This window comes from Heterocephalus glaber, unplaced genomic scaffold (genome assembly GCF_053883595.1).
Source record: "Heterocephalus glaber isolate CG9 unplaced genomic scaffold, H.glaber_assembly_v1.0 deba00001150, whole genome shotgun sequence".
NCBI lineage: Eukaryota > Metazoa > Chordata > Mammalia > Rodentia > Bathyergidae > Heterocephalus > Heterocephalus glaber.
The window spans coordinates 1,841,573-1,860,498 of NW_028258204.1; the positions used below are offsets into that span (position 1 = coordinate 1,841,573).

General features: G+C 39.2%; 1 protein-coding gene and 2 pseudogenes across 6 annotated transcripts in view; all 3 read right to left on the bottom strand.

Moving 5' to 3' along the window:
- The window catches only part of Parg (poly(ADP-ribose) glycohydrolase), a 126,416-nt gene that overhangs the window by 35,724 nt on the left and 71,766 nt on the right, over window positions 1-18,926 (bottom strand). For all 6 annotated transcript variants that reach the window (XM_087210617.1, XM_087210618.1, XM_087210621.1 and 3 more), the window contains 3 exons: window positions 18,267-18,327; window positions 14,671-14,746; window positions 10,012-10,159 (listed from right to left, as the gene is read on the bottom strand). In XM_087210617.1, coding sequence (XP_087066743.1) covers window positions 10,012-10,159; window positions 14,671-14,746; window positions 18,267-18,327 — 285 coding nt within the window. The remainder of the gene's footprint in view (window positions 1-10,011; window positions 10,160-14,670; window positions 14,747-18,266; window positions 18,328-18,926) is intronic.
- Window positions 893-10,005, bottom strand: LOC147828266 (josephin-1 pseudogene; annotated as a pseudogene).
- On the bottom strand, window positions 11,270-11,590 carry LOC147828267 (ATP synthase F(1) complex subunit epsilon, mitochondrial pseudogene; annotated as a pseudogene).

Genomic DNA, 18,926 nt, shown 5'->3' on the forward strand with positions numbered 1-18,926 from the left:
TATCCACTATCACCACTCTTGTTCAATATAGCTCTGGAAACATTAGCCACAACAATTAGACAAGAGAAATAAATAAAAGGAATAAAGATAGGAAATGAAGAAGTCAAATTGTCATTATTTGCAGATGACATGATACTCTATATAGAAGACCCCAAGAACTCCACCAAAAGTTTTCTAGACTTAATAACCAAATTCAGTCAAGTAGCTGGTTACAAGGTCAACACACAAAAATCAATAGCTTTCCTCTACACGAATGACAGACTCACTGAGAGAGAAATAGGGCAAATAATTCCTTTCACAATAGCATCCAAAAAACTGAAATACCTAGGAATCAACTTAATGAAAGAAATCAAAGACCTCTTCTCTGAAAACTATGGCACTCTGAAAAGAGAGACTGAAGATGATATCAGAAAATGGACAGACATCCCCTGCTCCTGGGTAGGAAGGATTAATATAGTGAAAATGGCCATACTTCCAAAACTGCTCTATAGATTTAATGCAATTCCAATTGAGATCCCAGCAGCATACTTCATAGACCTCGAGAAAACAATCCAAAAATTCTTTTGGAACAAGAAGAGACCCAGAATAGCAAAAGCAATTCTAGGTAACAGAGACATGGCAGGGGGTATCACACTCCCCAACCTGCAACTCTACTACAAAGCTACTGTGATAAAAACAGCATGGGACTGGCAAAGAAACAGGCTTGAGGACCAGTGGAACAGATTAGAAGATGCAGAAACAATGCCAGACACACTCAGCCATCTCATCTTTGACAAAGGAGTCAAACACCCTCACTGGAGGAAAGATAGCCTCTTTAATAAATGGTGCTGGAAAAATTGGGCTTCAACTTGCCAAAGATTCAAACTAGATCTATATCTCTCACCATGTACTAAACTAAAATCAAAATGGATTAAAGATCTAAATATTAAAATAGAAACTCTGAACCAGTTGGAACAGAGGTTAGGTAGAACCCTTGAAGACATCGGTGTAGGAAAAGATTTTATGAACAAAACCTCAGTTGCCCGTGAACTAGCACAAACAATCAACAAATGGGATCTCTTCTTATTAAAAACCTTCTGCACAGCAAGAGAAACCACCAGCAGTGTGAAGAGACAATCCACAATGTGGGAAAAAAATCTTCACCTGCTCTTCCTCAGACAAAGGTCTACTATCTCGAATCTATAAAGAACTTAAAAAGATCAGACTTCCCAAATTTAAAGACCCAATCCGAAAATGGGCATCTGAAATGAACAGACATTTCTCACACAAAGAAGTAGAAATAGCAAATAAATACATGAAAAAATGCTCAACATCACTCACTCGTCATTCGAGAGATGCAAATGAAAACAATGCTGAGATTCCACTTCACTCCAGAAAGAATGGCTGCTATCATGAAATCGACCAACAAATGCTGGCGGGGCTGTGGGGAAAGAGGAACCCTGCTCCACTGCTGGTGGGAGTGTAGACTGGTGCAACCACTGTGGAAATCAGTATGGAGATACCTCAAAGAACTAGGACTGGAAGTCCCATTTGACCCCACTATTCCACTGCTGGGGATCTTCCCCAAAGAATTAAAACAATCATACTACAGTGATATATGTGCACCCATGTTCATAGCAGCACAGTTTGTAATAGCTAAAACTTGGAAACAGCTCAAATGCCCATCAACTGGAGACTGGATAAAGAAAATGTGGTTTTTTAATAAAATGGAGTACTACTCAGCCATAAAAATGAGAAATTAGAGACATTTATAGCTAAGTGGATGCACATTGAGGGAATACTCTTAAGTGAAATAAACAGGACACAGATGTGTAAATACCGAATAGTTTCTCTGGTGTGAGAAATTGAAAGTGTAAATAAGGACTAAAAAGTATAATAGGTCATGTGAAATAGGAAGAAAAGGGGCAAAGGGAAAGGGATTAATATGAGAAAATGGAAAAATAGGAACAAAATCTTTGTAAATATGGAGGAATGGAGGGGTTGAAGGGAGGGCTGGGCAAGGGTGAAAAATAAGAACCAAGAGAGTTTTTGTAAAGGTGCAAATTTCCAATGATGCATGTCATTATATTGTATACCTAAAATGTACCAATGATTAGAATTCATAATTGATAATGCAAAATAGGAAGAAAAGGTCCAAAGGGATAGGGGTAGTGGGAGGGGCAGGGGAAAGGAAAGAAGGGAAAGGGAAAATGATGAGAAATGGAAAAAATGGAAATAAAGTCTTTGTAAATAGGGATGGGTGGAGGGGCCGAAGGGAGGGCTAGGAATGGGGATAAAATAAGAACCAAGATGCATTATGTAAAGGTACAATTCCCAATGAGAAATGTAATTGTGTTATATACCTACAATGTACCAATAAAAGAATTTAATAAAGTGCAAAAAAAATACGTCTCAAAACAACAAATAAATTGGACTTAAAACTTTAAAAATTCTGTTCTTCAAAAGTCACTTTTAAGAAAATGACACCATGATACATATATCTGAAAATGAATTTATATAAAAAAAATGAAGTGCTTTCACAATGTAAAAAGAAAAGAAAAACAAAGAATTCAATAAAAACATGGGCAAAGATGGTTTCAGGGATATAGTTACAGATGAAGAACCTACCCAGTGGTACACTTTAAATAAACACAGCTTACTGTATGTCAATTCTAACTTAATACAGCTGTTTGAAACATGTAATCAGATCCGCCCACTGGACTATCAGTTTCTTAAAGGCAGAGATTATAAATTATTAGCATGTGTGACTACATCAGATCTTATGATGCAAAAACATTAAAGCATTTGAATAACTACCAGCCTAATACACATAATACTGAGCAAAAGAGAAAGCGCGCTGTATCAATTGACACTAAAATGAGTACAGAAACATTTAATCTCACAGCACCATGTAGTTTACACATAAGTTCACACCTGCAAAGACTGCATAGCATGGTAAAGAGAACCACAGTGAGATCAGGAGACAGAGAACCAGTGACTTTGTTTTTTTGGTACTGAGGATCAAATTCAGGACACCTTGCAGTTGCGAGGCAGGTGTGGTGCCACTGAGCTAAATCCCGTTGAGCAACTCTGTTTTTTTTTGGAGTTTTCCATTTTTAGCATTTGTTTAAACAAAATACATCTTTTGTAAAGAAACCCAGCACAAGGCGAACAACAAAAAAAAGAAACAAAAGCAAGAAAAACAAAGCCTAGGGTTGCCCCTTACTGGGTATCAGGGTCAGGGCTGTTCCCTTCCTTAAAGAAGTGGGCTTTCTGCCCTTGGGCATGAGCATCCCTGTTCCTAAGCACCAGAACTGGATATGAACAGAGAAATAAGCCCTGAAATGTTGAAGCATTTTTGCATATTCCATTGGCTCGTGGACTCCATGTATGTGCATGGGACTCTGAAGTGCCATTTGCACAGGCCCAAGCAGATTTGTGGAGAGGAGTTTCCTCCTCCCAGGAAATGGCTTACTATCACTGACAGTGCCAATGGACCCACAGTCCTGCTTGTGACAATCAGCAAGCTTGGCTGTAACTTCCTGCCTGGTGTGGTTGAAATGTCATTACGTGGGGGAAAGAGCTCCCTATGGTGCCAAGCAGGTCTGGTGTATAAAATGGTGCAGAAGAGACCATGGCCAGTTGCTGAGAGGGCACAATGCAGTTGCCACTTGGGGCCTCTTGTTACTCAGCATAAAAAACAGCCTTGGTGGATTGAAGATACATGTGCAGAAAAAGTCCTGGTGTAAACATGCACTCCAGTCACAGTGGCGAGCAAACCTTGGCTTCTCCTGTGAAGCTTGCTGAGGATCAACATGCAAGCCCCAGGCTGGCTCTGCTTCTGGAGAGAAGTCTGGCCAGTGGGGCAGCCCTCCAACCTGCCGAGACCATGGATCTGGAAGGGCTGGCCATGTCACCCCTACCTGCCCACCTGTCCCGAGGCAACCACAGCCACTTTGGTGACGCATGGTATAACTTACTTCCTCTCCTCTTGTTTTCCAAAGTTACAGGAGAAATGTGGCCTACAACTATCTCAAGAGGTAGAGGTGGGTTAATCTGGTGATTTGTAAAGGAAACTACATGGAGACGACAAACCCAGGTTCTATAACAATGCACAGAACCACCGACTTGTAGGCTCTGCTGCTTGTCAGCACAGTGACTCAGCCTCGGAGCCCAGGACCTCTGCCAATTCTATTTGCTCTTTAACTCTGAGAAAGGTATTTTCACATTACTTCCCTCACCCACTTCTGTCCCAAGCTAGCGGAATTTGCTATCACGGGTAAACATCATTTTCTGATTTTGCCAGACTGGACAAAGTATGAAAACTGCCCATTTTCCTTGACTTTTGCTCCAGAGCCTCCTAAATCAATGTAGTGAAATGGGAGGGACAAAACTGGAGTGAAGAAAAGCCACCCCATGCCTGTCCCAGTTTGGCTTTAGCCACATCCTCTTAGCTATGATGTATTCAACCTTGTCTTGCCAGATTTTGGGATTTAGCCACCTGGCTTGGAATATTAGAGAACTTTTCATTATAAAGCTCAAGGTTGGCCATAAACGACCTGTAAAAGTGGGGTGGGGTGGGGTGGCGTTAAGGGCTGCAGATGGCCCAGCATGTAGTACTGCTGCTGGGTTCCGGGAGACGATTTCCTGAGAGACACTTATGCTCTGGGTCCTTGGAGGCAGTTGCTGGGTTTTGTCTTCAAAAAAGACAAAACTGTGTCTTCAGACCCACTGGTGCCATGGCAGAGAAAAGTGGGGCCAGCCTGGAGCAGCAGCGATGATTCCTGTGGAACCTCTGTCAGGTCCTCAGAGAAAGGGGCAAATGGCTGGGACCCACCCTGCCTTCCCAATGGCTGCCCTTCAGTGCGTGGGCCCTTCCCTTCCTTTCCCAGTCACAGACAGTGGGTAGTTCTTGTGACAGTCCACACATCTGGCCTAGGGCACTGGCAGATCGGAAGGGGAAACCCGATGAGATGTCTGGGGAAGTGGCCAGGGCAGACCCACTGCACAGGCCACAGGACATCACAGAGACCTGGAGGGTGGAGCAGGGGGCAGCTTGGGGAGAACCGATGTTACACATTGGCCCTCCAGCTCTGATGGGCTTCCACCTCTTCTAGTACCACCAGTAGGATCTCACAGTTCTTTCCTTGCAAATGATGTTTTAGAAATTTTCTGGGCTCACTCTCGCCTCCGATCCACTCAGGCCTCTTGAGTTTGGAGTCAAGGTTGTAGTAGGTGCCTCCCACCTCTCGGACGCAGATCCAGTGGTGCCTTTTGAGGGCCAGCTTGGGTGGTCCCCAGCACAGGCTGGAGGGTAGATTCATGATGAACCCCATGACTTTAGTGAGAGCAATGACACCGACATCCCCTGTGCTTGTCCCACCAAACAGCTTCATAGCCTTTGGTCTGAAGTGCTGCCATGACATTCACATCTTACTTCCCATTTCCCAGCATGCTCTTCTTGTGGGGCGTCACCATGGTGTTTGGAGACAACCTCTGGAAAATCTCTTGCAGCGTTTCCCGTGTGAAGGCATTGCTGTCCTGGAAGACATTATTGAGGGCGTGTACGGCACAAAGTTCCCTGTGCTGTTTCTCATGGTAGATTTGTAGGGATGCTGCCTGGGGCAGCTCCAAGGATTCAGATTTGGCCTTGTCTCCTTTCCATGGCACACAGCTCATGTTTTTTTTTAGGTTCCAGAGGGCTGAAAACACCCCACTCTTCCCTCCTGAGGAAGATGGAAGCTTCTCAGGATTCCTGAGGTCCACCTTATTTTCTGGTGTCCATGATTTACGCTTTGTCACTGGGAGAAAAGGTTGGGATCAAAAAAGAAAAAGAAAAATTCCCCGCTTCTCACTTCTCAATAGAAAAATAACTTTTGAATTAGTTTATATTGCCACCACTGTCAAAGTGCTGGGGTTTACAAAATCATACAAAACGTAAGACCTGGTAGCTTTCCCCTCACCCTCTTCTAGAAAGATACAATTTCCTTGCTGTGTCTTCCTCTCTGCAAATGCCAACCAGGCCTTAACACAGGAGGACCGATTGGAATAGGTCACATCGCTCCTTTTCATCCATTTCTTTCCAATTATGACACCACTGAATCAAGAGACAAAGCCTAGGAGGTGGTGGATAAAATGTACAATTCGAGCAGCTAGAGGAGGCTAGCCAGCGTGGGGTTGTGGGGCGCTCTGGGGCCGCCCTCCATCCCCTCCAGGGCAGTGGGCACAGCTCCTAGGGAAGCGCACACTCTGGTCCTCTTGCCGTGGCCCCGTGGGGACAGCTCTCCATGGTGCCACCAGTCTCGTTGAGCGACTCTTTACCAAGCCTCACTGCAGTTCATTTCATCATTAAAGTCATTAATTATCTTTTTACATCACAGAACTAATTGGATAACTAAGACAAGTTCAAAATCCTTTAAAACCATACAGAAATCAGAATTGGTGTAATTAGGCTTAATTTGTAAGGGAGCAAAGAAAACAAAGCTATGTGGCTCATTTACATGGAGGTTAAAAATGACCTTGTCAGTCTACTGGCCTGATGGGAACCAAGAAAGCCAAGAACTTTCTGGCTTATTTTCTCCCCCTGCTTTCTGCCCAGCAGTAGACAAGACTCACTTTTCCTGCCAGTTCTGCTTACACTCAGAAGGAGGTAAGGATCTAAGATATCTGGGATGATCTGATTTGCTATAGGGGAAGTTTTATGTTAAATACATAACAGTACCTCAGTAGTGGTTATTAACTGGTTCCAGGAGGCAAGAGGAGTATTAAAAATGAGTACCAAATTGTTTTGGCTGCAAAAGGTGGTAGGTCCCAAGGCAACTGATATCCACAAGTTCTAGCCTGTGTGTCCAGTCACAAACAACAAATACAGGGACAAAATTTTTGTGTCAAATGCCCAGGACCAAATTTGACCAGTGTGAAAGCAGTGGAGGACCAAGGTATAACTGAACATGTCCTTTACTCCACTGTGCTCACCAAACAGGACCCTTAGAGCCCCTGAACAGCCTCAGGTATTGAATCTATTTATGGGTTGTTGTGGAGGAACTCCTGACAGAATGAAAAAAGAAAAGGGAGGGCTAGAGTTTCAATTCTTTTTCTCTATCCATACTTGCTCAAAGACTATTTCAGGGAGGATTACAGCGAACAGAGGGATAACACTGTCTGGATAAAAGTATTTGCGGCTTGCCTGACATGTTTCATATTCATTTAAAAGTCTGACTGCAGCCAGATGTCCCACAATGATGATAAATTTAATTTATTTCCAATTTCTGAAACTCTTCTACAGATTCAGGCAGCACAGTCACAGCCATTAGCTCACTGAGCCTGGGTGCATCACTGAAGGAATGGAATTGATCAGGCAGATAGATTGCTGCACATGGTTAAGAGTCTCCTAAGAAGGGAGATGGCAGAAATCCAGACATCAAATAGATGATGAAATGGCCATTTCCATTAAGGGAACATCACATCACAGATATTAATTAGGAGGCACTATAATAGAGTTAAGTGGATGTGGGAAAAATGCCGAGTCAAAAGTCACCCCAAATGTCCTTAGCTTGAGGTAATTATAGATGTGAAAGTGAGTCATGGATCTGCATTTTTCTAGTCAGTCTATTACAATGGCTGCAGGTAAGTTAGAATTCAAAGATTAACTCCAAAGTGATCCTTTTTCAGGGAGGGGACAAACTATCTTTAAAAAAAGGAGAAACAGTCAATGCTTTCCTTTTAACATTCCCAGAGAAAATGACAGCTTCTATTTATAGTAATGTTAACGGCAGATGACTAAGAAAAATGAAGCAAATGAAACAAATCAGCTTTGAGTTTAAGTGCCCAACATCCCACTAAGTTTTTAATTTCAAGGATGTAAATTCACTTTAAAAACTGGTAAGATATTTTCTTCTGAGTCTTTAGTTCAAGTCTAGCTGAAGTACTAAAAAGACACCAAAATGATGAGGACAGACTCCTAACCTTCAAAGCTCTCTAAAAGCGAGTTAAGACAAATCTTCAGAGGATTTAGTTGCCCAAAAATGGCTTTATGCCCGTTTTCATTTTCTGTTTTGTGATTTCTTGCACTCACACCTCCCTCAGCACCTCCTCAACTGTATGTTCCCCATGTGTTCACAGGATAATTAACAATGTAGACAGAAGGGCGCTATGTGGGATGAGACAATACTGAGAACTAAAGAGGCCTGTGTTTCTTCTAATTCAGCACAATGTGGATCATGATGCCTGAGTTCTAGATGAAATACTTTAAATCATTCATGCACATGGCTGTGTGAGTGATTAGGAAAGACCTGAGAAGGCCCTCACCTCTCCCACTGCCTGACTCTGAGTCTCTGTGCAAGCAGGAAGCAAAGGCAAGACAGCCATCAACCTCATGAGGAAGTGTTTAAAGTGAGCTCCAACATGGAGGTAGAGCACTTTAGCAAAGACTGAGAGACTCACTGGTTCCTGGCATTTAAGGAAATCCACACAATCATTAGTTGAGAACTAACCTAACTGAGCAGAGACTTTACTGACCACACACAAGAAAGAATACAGACTTTACAGAATCTGTTTAGAAAAGCCATTAACAATGAACTCTGATGAGGGGAAAATCTGATTTCCAGAGTTGCTGTATTATTTAAAATGTTCAGTACTCAACAAAAAAAATGTGAGATATGAAAAGAAGAGTATGGGCCACACCCAAGAAAAAAACCGTGAACAGTCACTGACACTGGACTTAAGAGACGAAGAACTGGAAAAATCCTAGAAACAAAACATTAAGGACAAAATTTAGAGACTCTCCTGAAGGTTGCTGACAAATGCATCTGAGGCAGAGTGTGGCTTCAAGTCAAGACTGCAGTCTTAGTTTTGACTTGTACCTCTCCAGGGGCAACTTAAGGTTTGTATACAAAACTCATTTGACATAACTCATAGGGGATGGTTTTACTCCCACTGCAATCTTTGGAAAAGCAATAAACCAAATTCTCCAATTCAAGTGAGTGTTTACTTTCCTATGCTAATCTCAAAGAAACAATAGAGCTGAAGATGAAAAAAGAAATGTGTTTCTTGAGGAATAAAAGGTTTAACTTAGATATGGTGGGCTGTGGTCAGTTGTTAGGTCAGCATCAACCTTCTGCAATTCATTGACAAGAAAATACTGTGACATAGTGCTACCTCAGTCTGAAGAAACTTAACAATAAAAAAAATTAAATCTCTATAAGAAACCCAAAGTACAAAGTTGACTAAATTTTACCCTTCCTCCCACATTAATTTAAAGAAATCAAGGGCTGGCAATAAGATAATCACACTTTTGCTTTTAGGATCAGAAATTAGGATAAACATAAGGTTACTGATTTACTTCTCTTTTATAAAGCTCATTGTTACATTGATTCTCTCCAAAACACTGTTACTGTGTCATATATATATATATGAACATATATATGTTATATATACATGTGTATATAATCACTTTTTAACATTAAAAAATTTTTTTTTGGTACTGGGGATTGAACTCAGGTCCTTGTGCTTGCAAGGCAGGCGGTGGCACCACTGAGCTAAATCCCCGGCCCCTAAAAATTTTTAAAAGAAACAAATCGCTTAAAAATATAATGGGAAAATAACAATAGGATACACACTCAAAACTGTATCACTATCTTTTTTTTTTTTCCCATCCAGTATCGGGGATCAAACTCAGGACCTTGCGCTTACAAGGCAAGTGTGGCTCCACTGATCTAAATCCTCAGCCCTATCACTATCTTCTTTTAAGAGCATTATTGTATCCATAAAACTTCAAACTGAAGAGTAAACTGAACAGTTCCTATCCTTGATCCTCAGAAAACGATGGTACAAGAAAAAATGGGGGATTAAATCTGTACTCAGGACATGTTAGGAAAACAAGACTGTAACAATTTCAAAAAGCAAGTATAATGAATAAAAATACTGGGGCTTGTGCCCATGGAAGAGAAAAGCTCATGTGAGCAGCCTCTACTCGTCATGACAGATAATCACAGATGAGGAAAACTACCCCACTGTCCAGACTCCCAAACTAACCTGTGATAATGAGACATTCATTGTGATCCAGCACCTCAGTGAACAGTCGTGCAACAATCAACTCAGGGTTGATTAGAAAGCGGATTTCTTCTTGTACAAGTCCTGCACTGGTTACACCACCTCCAACAAAACGGTTTGCGAAATCCACCTATTTGGGGAAATGCGGCACGTTAAATGATGGCCTACAACGCATATATGTGTGATAAAGAACCACACATCCTCTATGCTCTCAGCTTTTCACATGGAAGTCAGCCCCCACTTAGTAATCTCCCAGGGAGTATAATGACAGCTGCTTGTTCTCTTTCCATCTCTTGACAGCACCTCTGCACACTTCTGTGCATCCCAAAACTGCATAAGGAATGTGGAAAATGGAGGTGTTAGGCAAAATCTTATGTACTATACTCTAGTTTATAACCCTTATTTGTGCCCCCAAACCATAAATCAAGGAAGGTCTTTACCTGGAAAGGTTTCAAGGTCATTTCCCCACACTCCTCAGCCTCCCTTTACAGATTTAAAATGGCTTTAAAACAATCATATCTTTCTTATATAAGATGGTAAACAAACACTTGTTCAAAGAACTGAAGTTTAGTAGTTGACTGCATAGGGTAACCTATTTTTTTTCTGTGGGAGAATAAAGGAATGGAATCTTTTTCCTAAATTCAACTCTAAACTGCATGAATATTACTAAACACTTCAAAATGATATACCCAGTAAAAAAGGAAGAAAAATAAAACCCAGTATAAAGAACAAAGATTCAACTAAATTGCCTCACACATGGTAGGCAAGTGCTCTAGCACTGAGCTACAGCCCGAGTCCCACATAAACTTTATGTAGAGCATTATGACAAGTCCCTGGTTCCTATGGAAAAAGAACTGTCATACAATCTTCACAAGAATGCACACTCAGCCTGACAATATTATTTGTTTATGTAAGAAATGGTGTCCATCTTTGTCTTAGATTACTGTAAAGATTTAGATTACACAAATTCACACTGTTTGTGTACATTCATAGTCACACACACAAGAAAAATGGAATTAAGTAGTGTAAGAGATTCGTTTTCAAACTATCTTTTAAAACTTGTTCATATTCTCTCAAGTAATTGATACTAAATGATTATCTGAAGGCAATTTTATAAGAGTAGAATAAGAATCTGAATCTTCTATTTTAATGTGAAAATATAGGTAGACATGCATAGAAAGCAAAATTGTCCCTTTTCTCACCACTAAAAAGCTAGAAAATGAAGCATACCACTGACAGATTTTTTTTTAACAGTGAACCACATATCAGTTTATTGGCATCATTAATTTATGAACAAGTTAGGTATTTTTCCCCCCACAAAGTGACACTGATTTCAATCTGCCATAACATGTGCCCACACATCTTCATGGGAAAATGTAGCATTTCAAGCTTTAATCAGGGTTGATTATCCTTTTTTCACTTTTACAATTTTTATGCTGCTGCCAGAAGTCTTCTCGGCATTTGCTTTGAATTCTGTCTTCAGGACATCCCTCACTGCTTTTGCACAGATCTGGGAGTATCGAATGTAGCTGAGTCCAGCCTATCGCCAGTAGGCCACCATACACCACTGACAGATTCTTAAAAATGGATTGTTATTAGTATACGTGCTGCCGAAGTGAGCACAAAAAATGCATTGCTATTAAAAAATCAGGTACTTTGGTTTTTATTTCTGAGTACTAAAATCAATGCTAAAAAAAGTCATTGAGCTTATATAGAAAAATGATTTTGGTGAAACTAGTCTGTAGACATGAATCAGTTACCTACTTCATATGAGGTCTTTAGGCACTGGGTGATTCACAGCTTAATCTATTCCATTCAACAAATATTTACTAGGTACTCTGCTGGGAACCATAGCACACAAAGATGAATAAGAAGTGCTAGTTTCAGGCCTCACAGGATATGCAATGTGCCTGGGAGTCAGACATGTAAGCAGAATGGCAAGATGACTTATTAAAGAACCTATTAGTATGTATGTGATACTTCCCACATAATAGCGTCACCCAGAATCTAAGCATGGGAGGAGAAAGGGAGATGGCATTCAATTTAGAGTTAGCTTATGTTCAGGCTGAGGGAAGAGCCGCACAGGACATGGGGACACCAAGTGTGTCAGCAGCTGTATGGGGGAATGCTGAGCAGCCACCTGCAATGCAGGGTATGTTATGAGAGGTTACAGATGCTGATGAGGTGGTCTGGAGTCCAGGGAATTTGTAGTCAATTTTGAAGGCTCTGGGAAAAAAATTCATGTAACAACTGGACCTATGCTTTAGTAAGATGATTCGGGCTATAAACAATAATCTAGAAAAGTATAACATTAAAAGAAAAGAGGTTAGTTTGGTGACTTCTGAATAGTTTAGGCAAGCACTATGAGGGCCTCAAATAAGGCAGTGGCAAAGTAAAGAAAGCAGACCCAGTGAACAAACGGAATGGAGCCCTGGAGCCCTGAGAGACTGACTGAGTGCTGAGTGTAACACCACTGTGAACAGAAATGAGAAACCAAGGAGGTTTGAGATCTGCTTGTTTTATTGGAATAAGGCACTAAACATAACTGAACTAAAAAGGTAAGCTCTACCCAATTTCTGTACTACTTAATAATCATGAAATACATGCAGTGTGCCTGCTTTTGCTCATTCTTTGATAAAAGGCCAATAACATTCATTACTTGAGAGGTGTGCACAGGAAAAAGTACACTAAACTCAATATGCCTCTAAGAGCAGGGGTCTTTAAGAAAACCAAAGTTCCTACTACTTAAAAAAAGTTCTTAATAAAAGATTCTCTATAAAATATGAGAAAGCTGTTCCAGTACATAAAAACAAGCACATTCCAACTCTCTTTAATGTAAAGCTACTTGTTCAGATTACTCAGCTTCTGAATTATAACTTGATGAAAAGAGAAAAATGATAACACTGCTTAGAGAGGTTCTGCTGTTGTTGCCATTCAGCATAATGTAATTTATGTGCTACACAAGGAGCTCTGGAGCATTGCAACACAATATTCACTGATCTCCTGGGGAGACAGGGCCTGGGGAGGGAGAGCAATTAATAGTGCTAGAAGCCTTTATGGTATTCTTTCACTCTACCATGGTCTCTCATTTCATCTATAATATATCCTGGGAAGTGGGGAGAATCTCAACCTTATTACACAATTCCATGTGGAACTGCACTGTGATGAGAGGTCAGCATTACCACGTTGCTAACTAGAAGTAGCTTTGTTTTGCTCACATGCATTAAGACTTCCTTTTTTAAATCCAGATGATAAAATAGTAAAGAACTTCACAAAGAAGGGGATGTGAGGAAAGGGATGTTTACTGGAAACAATTTCACGAGCATTTCAAAATTACTTTTTTAAGTAGAGGAAAAAGTATATGATTAAATAAAAAATGTTTTAGGTGGTTTATAGTTTTTGCACAAATTAAGTGTAGGACAAATTATTAATTTAGCTATCATAAGTAATTTTTTTTACAAACTCAAACACTGGGAGAAGGTGATTTAAAACACAGTTGGCTTCCATAAAGAATTTAATTACAATTATGTTTAAATAAAAGGGGATTCTAGGAAGACTCTGTTTCATTAGTCACTTGGCACACGTACACATAAATTGGTCTACCCAAACCAGCCTATTGCTTTATCTTCTGATCCAATATAAGCATCAAATAAGGATCTAAGAAGAAAAATCAGCTATTCCCAGTATTAATGAGATGATATACAAGCTTCTTTCAAAGAAACCATTTACACGCTTTTTTACATAGGGTAAAAATACAAAACACTAAAATTTTATCACTGATTAGTGAATTTAAAAAAGTGCTATAAGGGCCGGAGATTTAGCTCAGTGGTTTCGCCTCCTGCTGCGCAAGAGCAAGGACCCGAGTTCGATCCCTGGTACCAAAAAAACAAAAACAAAAACAAAAAAATAACAAAAAAGCGCTATAAATCACAAAGAAAATCCAACATGATCAAGTTAGGTCTTATATTTTAGAGCTAAATACATATTGTATTTTGTTAACTTCTTTTTCTAGATTCTTTTTAAAGTAATGCAAGCAATGAATTAATACCAAAGACAGGAGAATGGACAGAATTACTTGCTCTTTGGTAAGAAAAAGATATTATTAGCAACCTGGCCCATGAGCTTAAAGCTGTTAGGATGGGAGAGAGGCCTTTCTTATCAATCAATTTTAGATGTCTGCTTCCTAGACCTAAACAAGGCTGTTGGTGGCAGAAAAACATCTCAAACTGGTCATCATGTGGGGCAGAGGAAAAGCCTTTGAAGAAAAAGAACAAAACTGCCTGGTGACAGCTTGTCAGGACCATACCCTGGGAACCTCCTCCGCTGTCAATCTACCATCAATGTCTGAGCCAAAGGACTCATGCTGTCCAGATTCTGGGACTTTCTGTCAAAGGCTTTTTGAAGAGGCTCATGTAAGAAACAGAAAGCATACACTGGCAAATAACATCATCACTAAGGCTGTCACAGTGATCTGTTTGGTGTTTTTCTCCATTCTGCTATCATTCTTCTTTGCATTAAATCCAGTTAGGAGACAAATAAACAGTTTTTCAATTTCCTTTGTTGTCAGAAGCTTGACAAGAGAGTCTTACACACACACACACACACACACACACACACACACATGCACTGAAATTCACCTACCTGCAACATGCCTCGGCCACTGCTTTCTATGGTGCCTTCATAAGTGACATGTAGCCGTGTCAGGGGTTTTTCACACCTACAACAGGTAGAGATAATTCTTTACTAAATTTTTAAAATAAGTACTTCACTACACATGAATCTGGAACTACAGACAGCTATTAAAAAATTGATATTGATCGTCTTTAACATTTCCTTATTGAAATCTATATACATATTTAAATTAAATGAGACAATGTACTGCTTTAAAACCTGCTTTCCCCCATATCAAAGTTTTTCCATAAGATGCTTAAAACTGCAAGATTTTAAAAAATTACGATGTATGAAATTTTATCATCCCAGTGTTGACAATCTAAGGAAAAATATAGAAAAGCTGCAATAAATCATACATGGTTCTCAAAGGGGCTCTATTTTCACTAGTTTGATAACTGTATTTGGGGAAGGTTGTCTTAATGAAAATACATGCCACAGAAATGCTGATCTGTGGCATTTTTGTATTAACAAGGTTGACACATGCAACTCATTCAGAGGGCCCAATTATTTTTTTTCCTTTCAATGAGGTATTGATTGACCTGTCATATATTAAAAACCAGGGGCTGGGGATTTAACTCAGTGGTTCTGCCACCTGCCCTGCTAGTGCAAGGACCCGAGTTCAATCCCTGGTACCAAAAAAACAAACAAACCAATTTCACTGTACTAGTACCATTGGATGATGCTGTTATTTCCTTACTAGATGTTTCCCCTGGTGGCTTACTGAATAAAAAATGAGTTATATTTGAATGTAACAGAGATGAGATCCAAACTCCTAACTTTAGTAATAACTTTTTTCTGAAGGGGGTGATCAGATTTTTAAAAAATAATCTAATTAACTAGGGAAGCACTATTTACTTATCGATTTTTGCATCCTTCCTTATTTCAATTAATCTAAATACATTTCTGGCACAACTTCTGCATAATAACTGATAACTTTAAACTCAAAAGGTAATTTAACACAAATTCTATTCTAATAGCTTTATTTGTATTTATTCTTATAATTTTCAAAATAACCCCATTACTATTTCCTTTTAGAGAGGGAAAAGAAAATTAATTTACTCTAGCTGGAAAATAAAGTTGCAAAGATCAAAACCCATTGGGGTAAGCTCTTAACCAATATGCTATAGTTTTAGAAAAACAGTACACAATTTCTTATAGAAAATTCAGAGGTTTGATTTTTTAAAACTTCCATTTCTTGGTTTGCTTTCCTAACCATTTTATCCAGAAGGAGATGACCTAGAGGATAAGATAAAGAAGATCCAGAAATCTCTGGACTGTACATCAGGACTTAAAAACACAAACAGATGTCCATCTGTTGGCAACTATCCTCCATAACTAAAGCTGGAAACTTTATTACAGTTACCACGGCTGAAATTTTGTTTAAGTATCCTTCAACTTCTGGATGGGACTCCGGTTCTGAACCCAGCAAATTCTCTAAAATACTGCCCTAGGAATTAAAGAGATAGACTATTCTGGGTCTCTGAATTTAACTGAGCCTGGCTAAGATACTTGTTGGTCATCAAAAGCTAATGGTAACATGCTAGAAACTGGGCTTCAGAAAAACCCAACTTACTGGCCCCTCCCTATGAAGCCCCTTACTTTCAGCAACACCAACAGCCCTCATCTCTTTCTCTCTTGGTTAGTTCATTGCACGTTCTTGGTTCTGTGGAGTCTGGGAGACCGATTTTAATTACATTCTCTAACTTACTTATGAAGTAGCTAAATCAAAAAAAGAGATCAATGAAATAATAAGAAAGGTACCAAGTTAAATTCTGACTATCAAAATTAATGAGACAATCTTGGTTTCACTTAAGGGCAAAGATACTACATCTCATTCACACAGCAGTCTTGCCAGTCTCTGCATTTCAACCTGTCTCTTCTCTTCCACATGGCGATGTACAAGTGGATGTCCTTCTGGATTAGTGACAAATGAAAAGCTCTGTGAATGTTCTAAAAACTGACATCAAAATGAAATGAACAAAACATCTGTATTGCTATTAGAGACTAACAGACTAATAGAAGAGTGAAGAAAAGCAATCATCTGTACTCGGGTGTAGTCAGATGACAGCAGAATGGTACTTTTAGTTCTAGGCACCATGAGAAACCAATGAATGGCCGTATGTCAAAAGCAGGTAGAGAATCCAGAAATGACAGGATAGTATGGACTTTTGCTCATTGTTAAAAATGGGTCAAAAAAGCACTTGTAAAAAACATGAAAGGAGGGCATTTTTTTTTTTTTTTAGGGCATTTAAAATATACATCAAAGAGGGATGAATGTTAAAAGGAAATTCCATTTACTTAACTGTCACTTCAGAAGGAAGAACCAGGGATGAGGAAGGGGGTTACTTAGCAGATGGACATGTTTGGTGATAAAGTATTGGGTACTAACACAAACAGCAACAGCGGAGGAGACTGAGGTAAAGCCATGACTGTCCCATCCCTGAAGCCGCTCAGTCTCCACCTGTTGAAGGGATTACCCAGCAGACTGGTATTTTTAGCAGGCAGCTGGGCCAGATGACTTCTGGAATCTTTTTCACCTCTAATGTGCCATGATTCCAAACTCCTGTATATTTTCTCTTTCTTTTCTGGTTCAATTTTATTTTCTTCTTTTCAGGTTGTTCAATCATATCCATTTTGATTAATAATCACCTCAATCATTCACCCAGCCTTCTGAAGTCTTTTTTTAGCTTACAAATAAACATCTTTGATGGATGAAAACATCACAAGAAAGTCAACTAAGCAGGTATGCCTTCTCATGTTAACTTTTCTTAAGAGTGAGTCCCCTTCATTGCTAATTCCAAGCAAAACAATGAGAAATATGATAAAGTTATAAGAAAGTAAAAATGAGAGGCAATGTTTAACATGCAATGCATACCTAAAAGTATGCATGTAGCATGCTTGAGCATGTCCTCACAGGCTGATCCACACTTGTGTACATGTCTTGGGGATTTGCTCTAGATTAGGGAATTGGTTAACTATTTCAGGGTATGAAGGATTTTACAAATCTGAGTTAACTCAGGTTGGCTGTTATTCTCAGTATTTTCAGATAAATAATAAAGTAAAAAAACCCTGGTCAATTAGCAACCTCCACAAAATCTATCAGTGGTACACAGGGAGAACGAAACTTCAAAATTCTTACCACTCAGGCAAATGCTAGACAATTACGGTTTATAAAAAAATCTTCTCTAATCCTGTCCTCCAGAAATCAAAGTCATAAAAATACAAACACTAACCAAAACAGAGGGTAAGAAAGCACATTTAAGTATCAGTGTATCACTTAATATTAGAGTCTTCACACATAAAAATTCTTAATTCTAAACAAAACTTCATTTCAGAAGACAAAACTAAGGTAAAATGGTAAAAATCAAATGGCTGCAGATTATGATTTAAAAGATGTAACTTTCTTAATAATGAGGGCTATGAATGGATCACTTATAAGAGAAACTCTGGGGCTCTAGGACAATTAGAAGTTTGGGAAATCATGGTTCTGAGGCTGGAAAATAGACTCTCTCATGGTAAGAGTCCTTTTAATTTTAGGGTTCTTAGATTATTTTTAGGATTATTACCTTTCCCATTCTGGAAAATCTTCAAGACTCTGTCTTGTAAATGTCACCAACCCAGCTGGTTCTACAAGAACAAGAAAAAAAACCACACACACAAAATAAGTTTCAACTCTAAATTATACACGCACATACAGACACACACACAGAGTAAAAGAACAATGGCTATAAAACCAATGAGGAAATACTAAATCTAGCTATGACAGCTGTTCTTCCATATTTAGTTGGTACCTGGACTACCTGTAGATACCAAGATATGAGGATCCATGGATATTAAAGTCCCTTAAGATTGCAGAAAATCTCTGTATATTATCCTGTATAGTTTAAATCATCTATATATTACTTATAATATGTATTATAGTATAAATGCTAGGAAAATAGGTATTACATTGCATTGTTTTAGGGAATAATGACAAGGAAAAAAAAGTCTGAACATTTTTAGTACAGATGATTATTTTTACTTTTTTAAGATTATTTTCAATTTGTGGTATGTTGAATCCACAGATGAGGAGCCCTCAGATATAGAGAGCTAACTCTGTACAACATATTGATTCTGGATAGTGAAAATGTAGTATTTATACACAATGGAGTACTACTCTGTCATAAAGAGGGATAAACTTGAGTCATCTGTAGAATGGATGCACACTGAGATCATAATGTGAAATG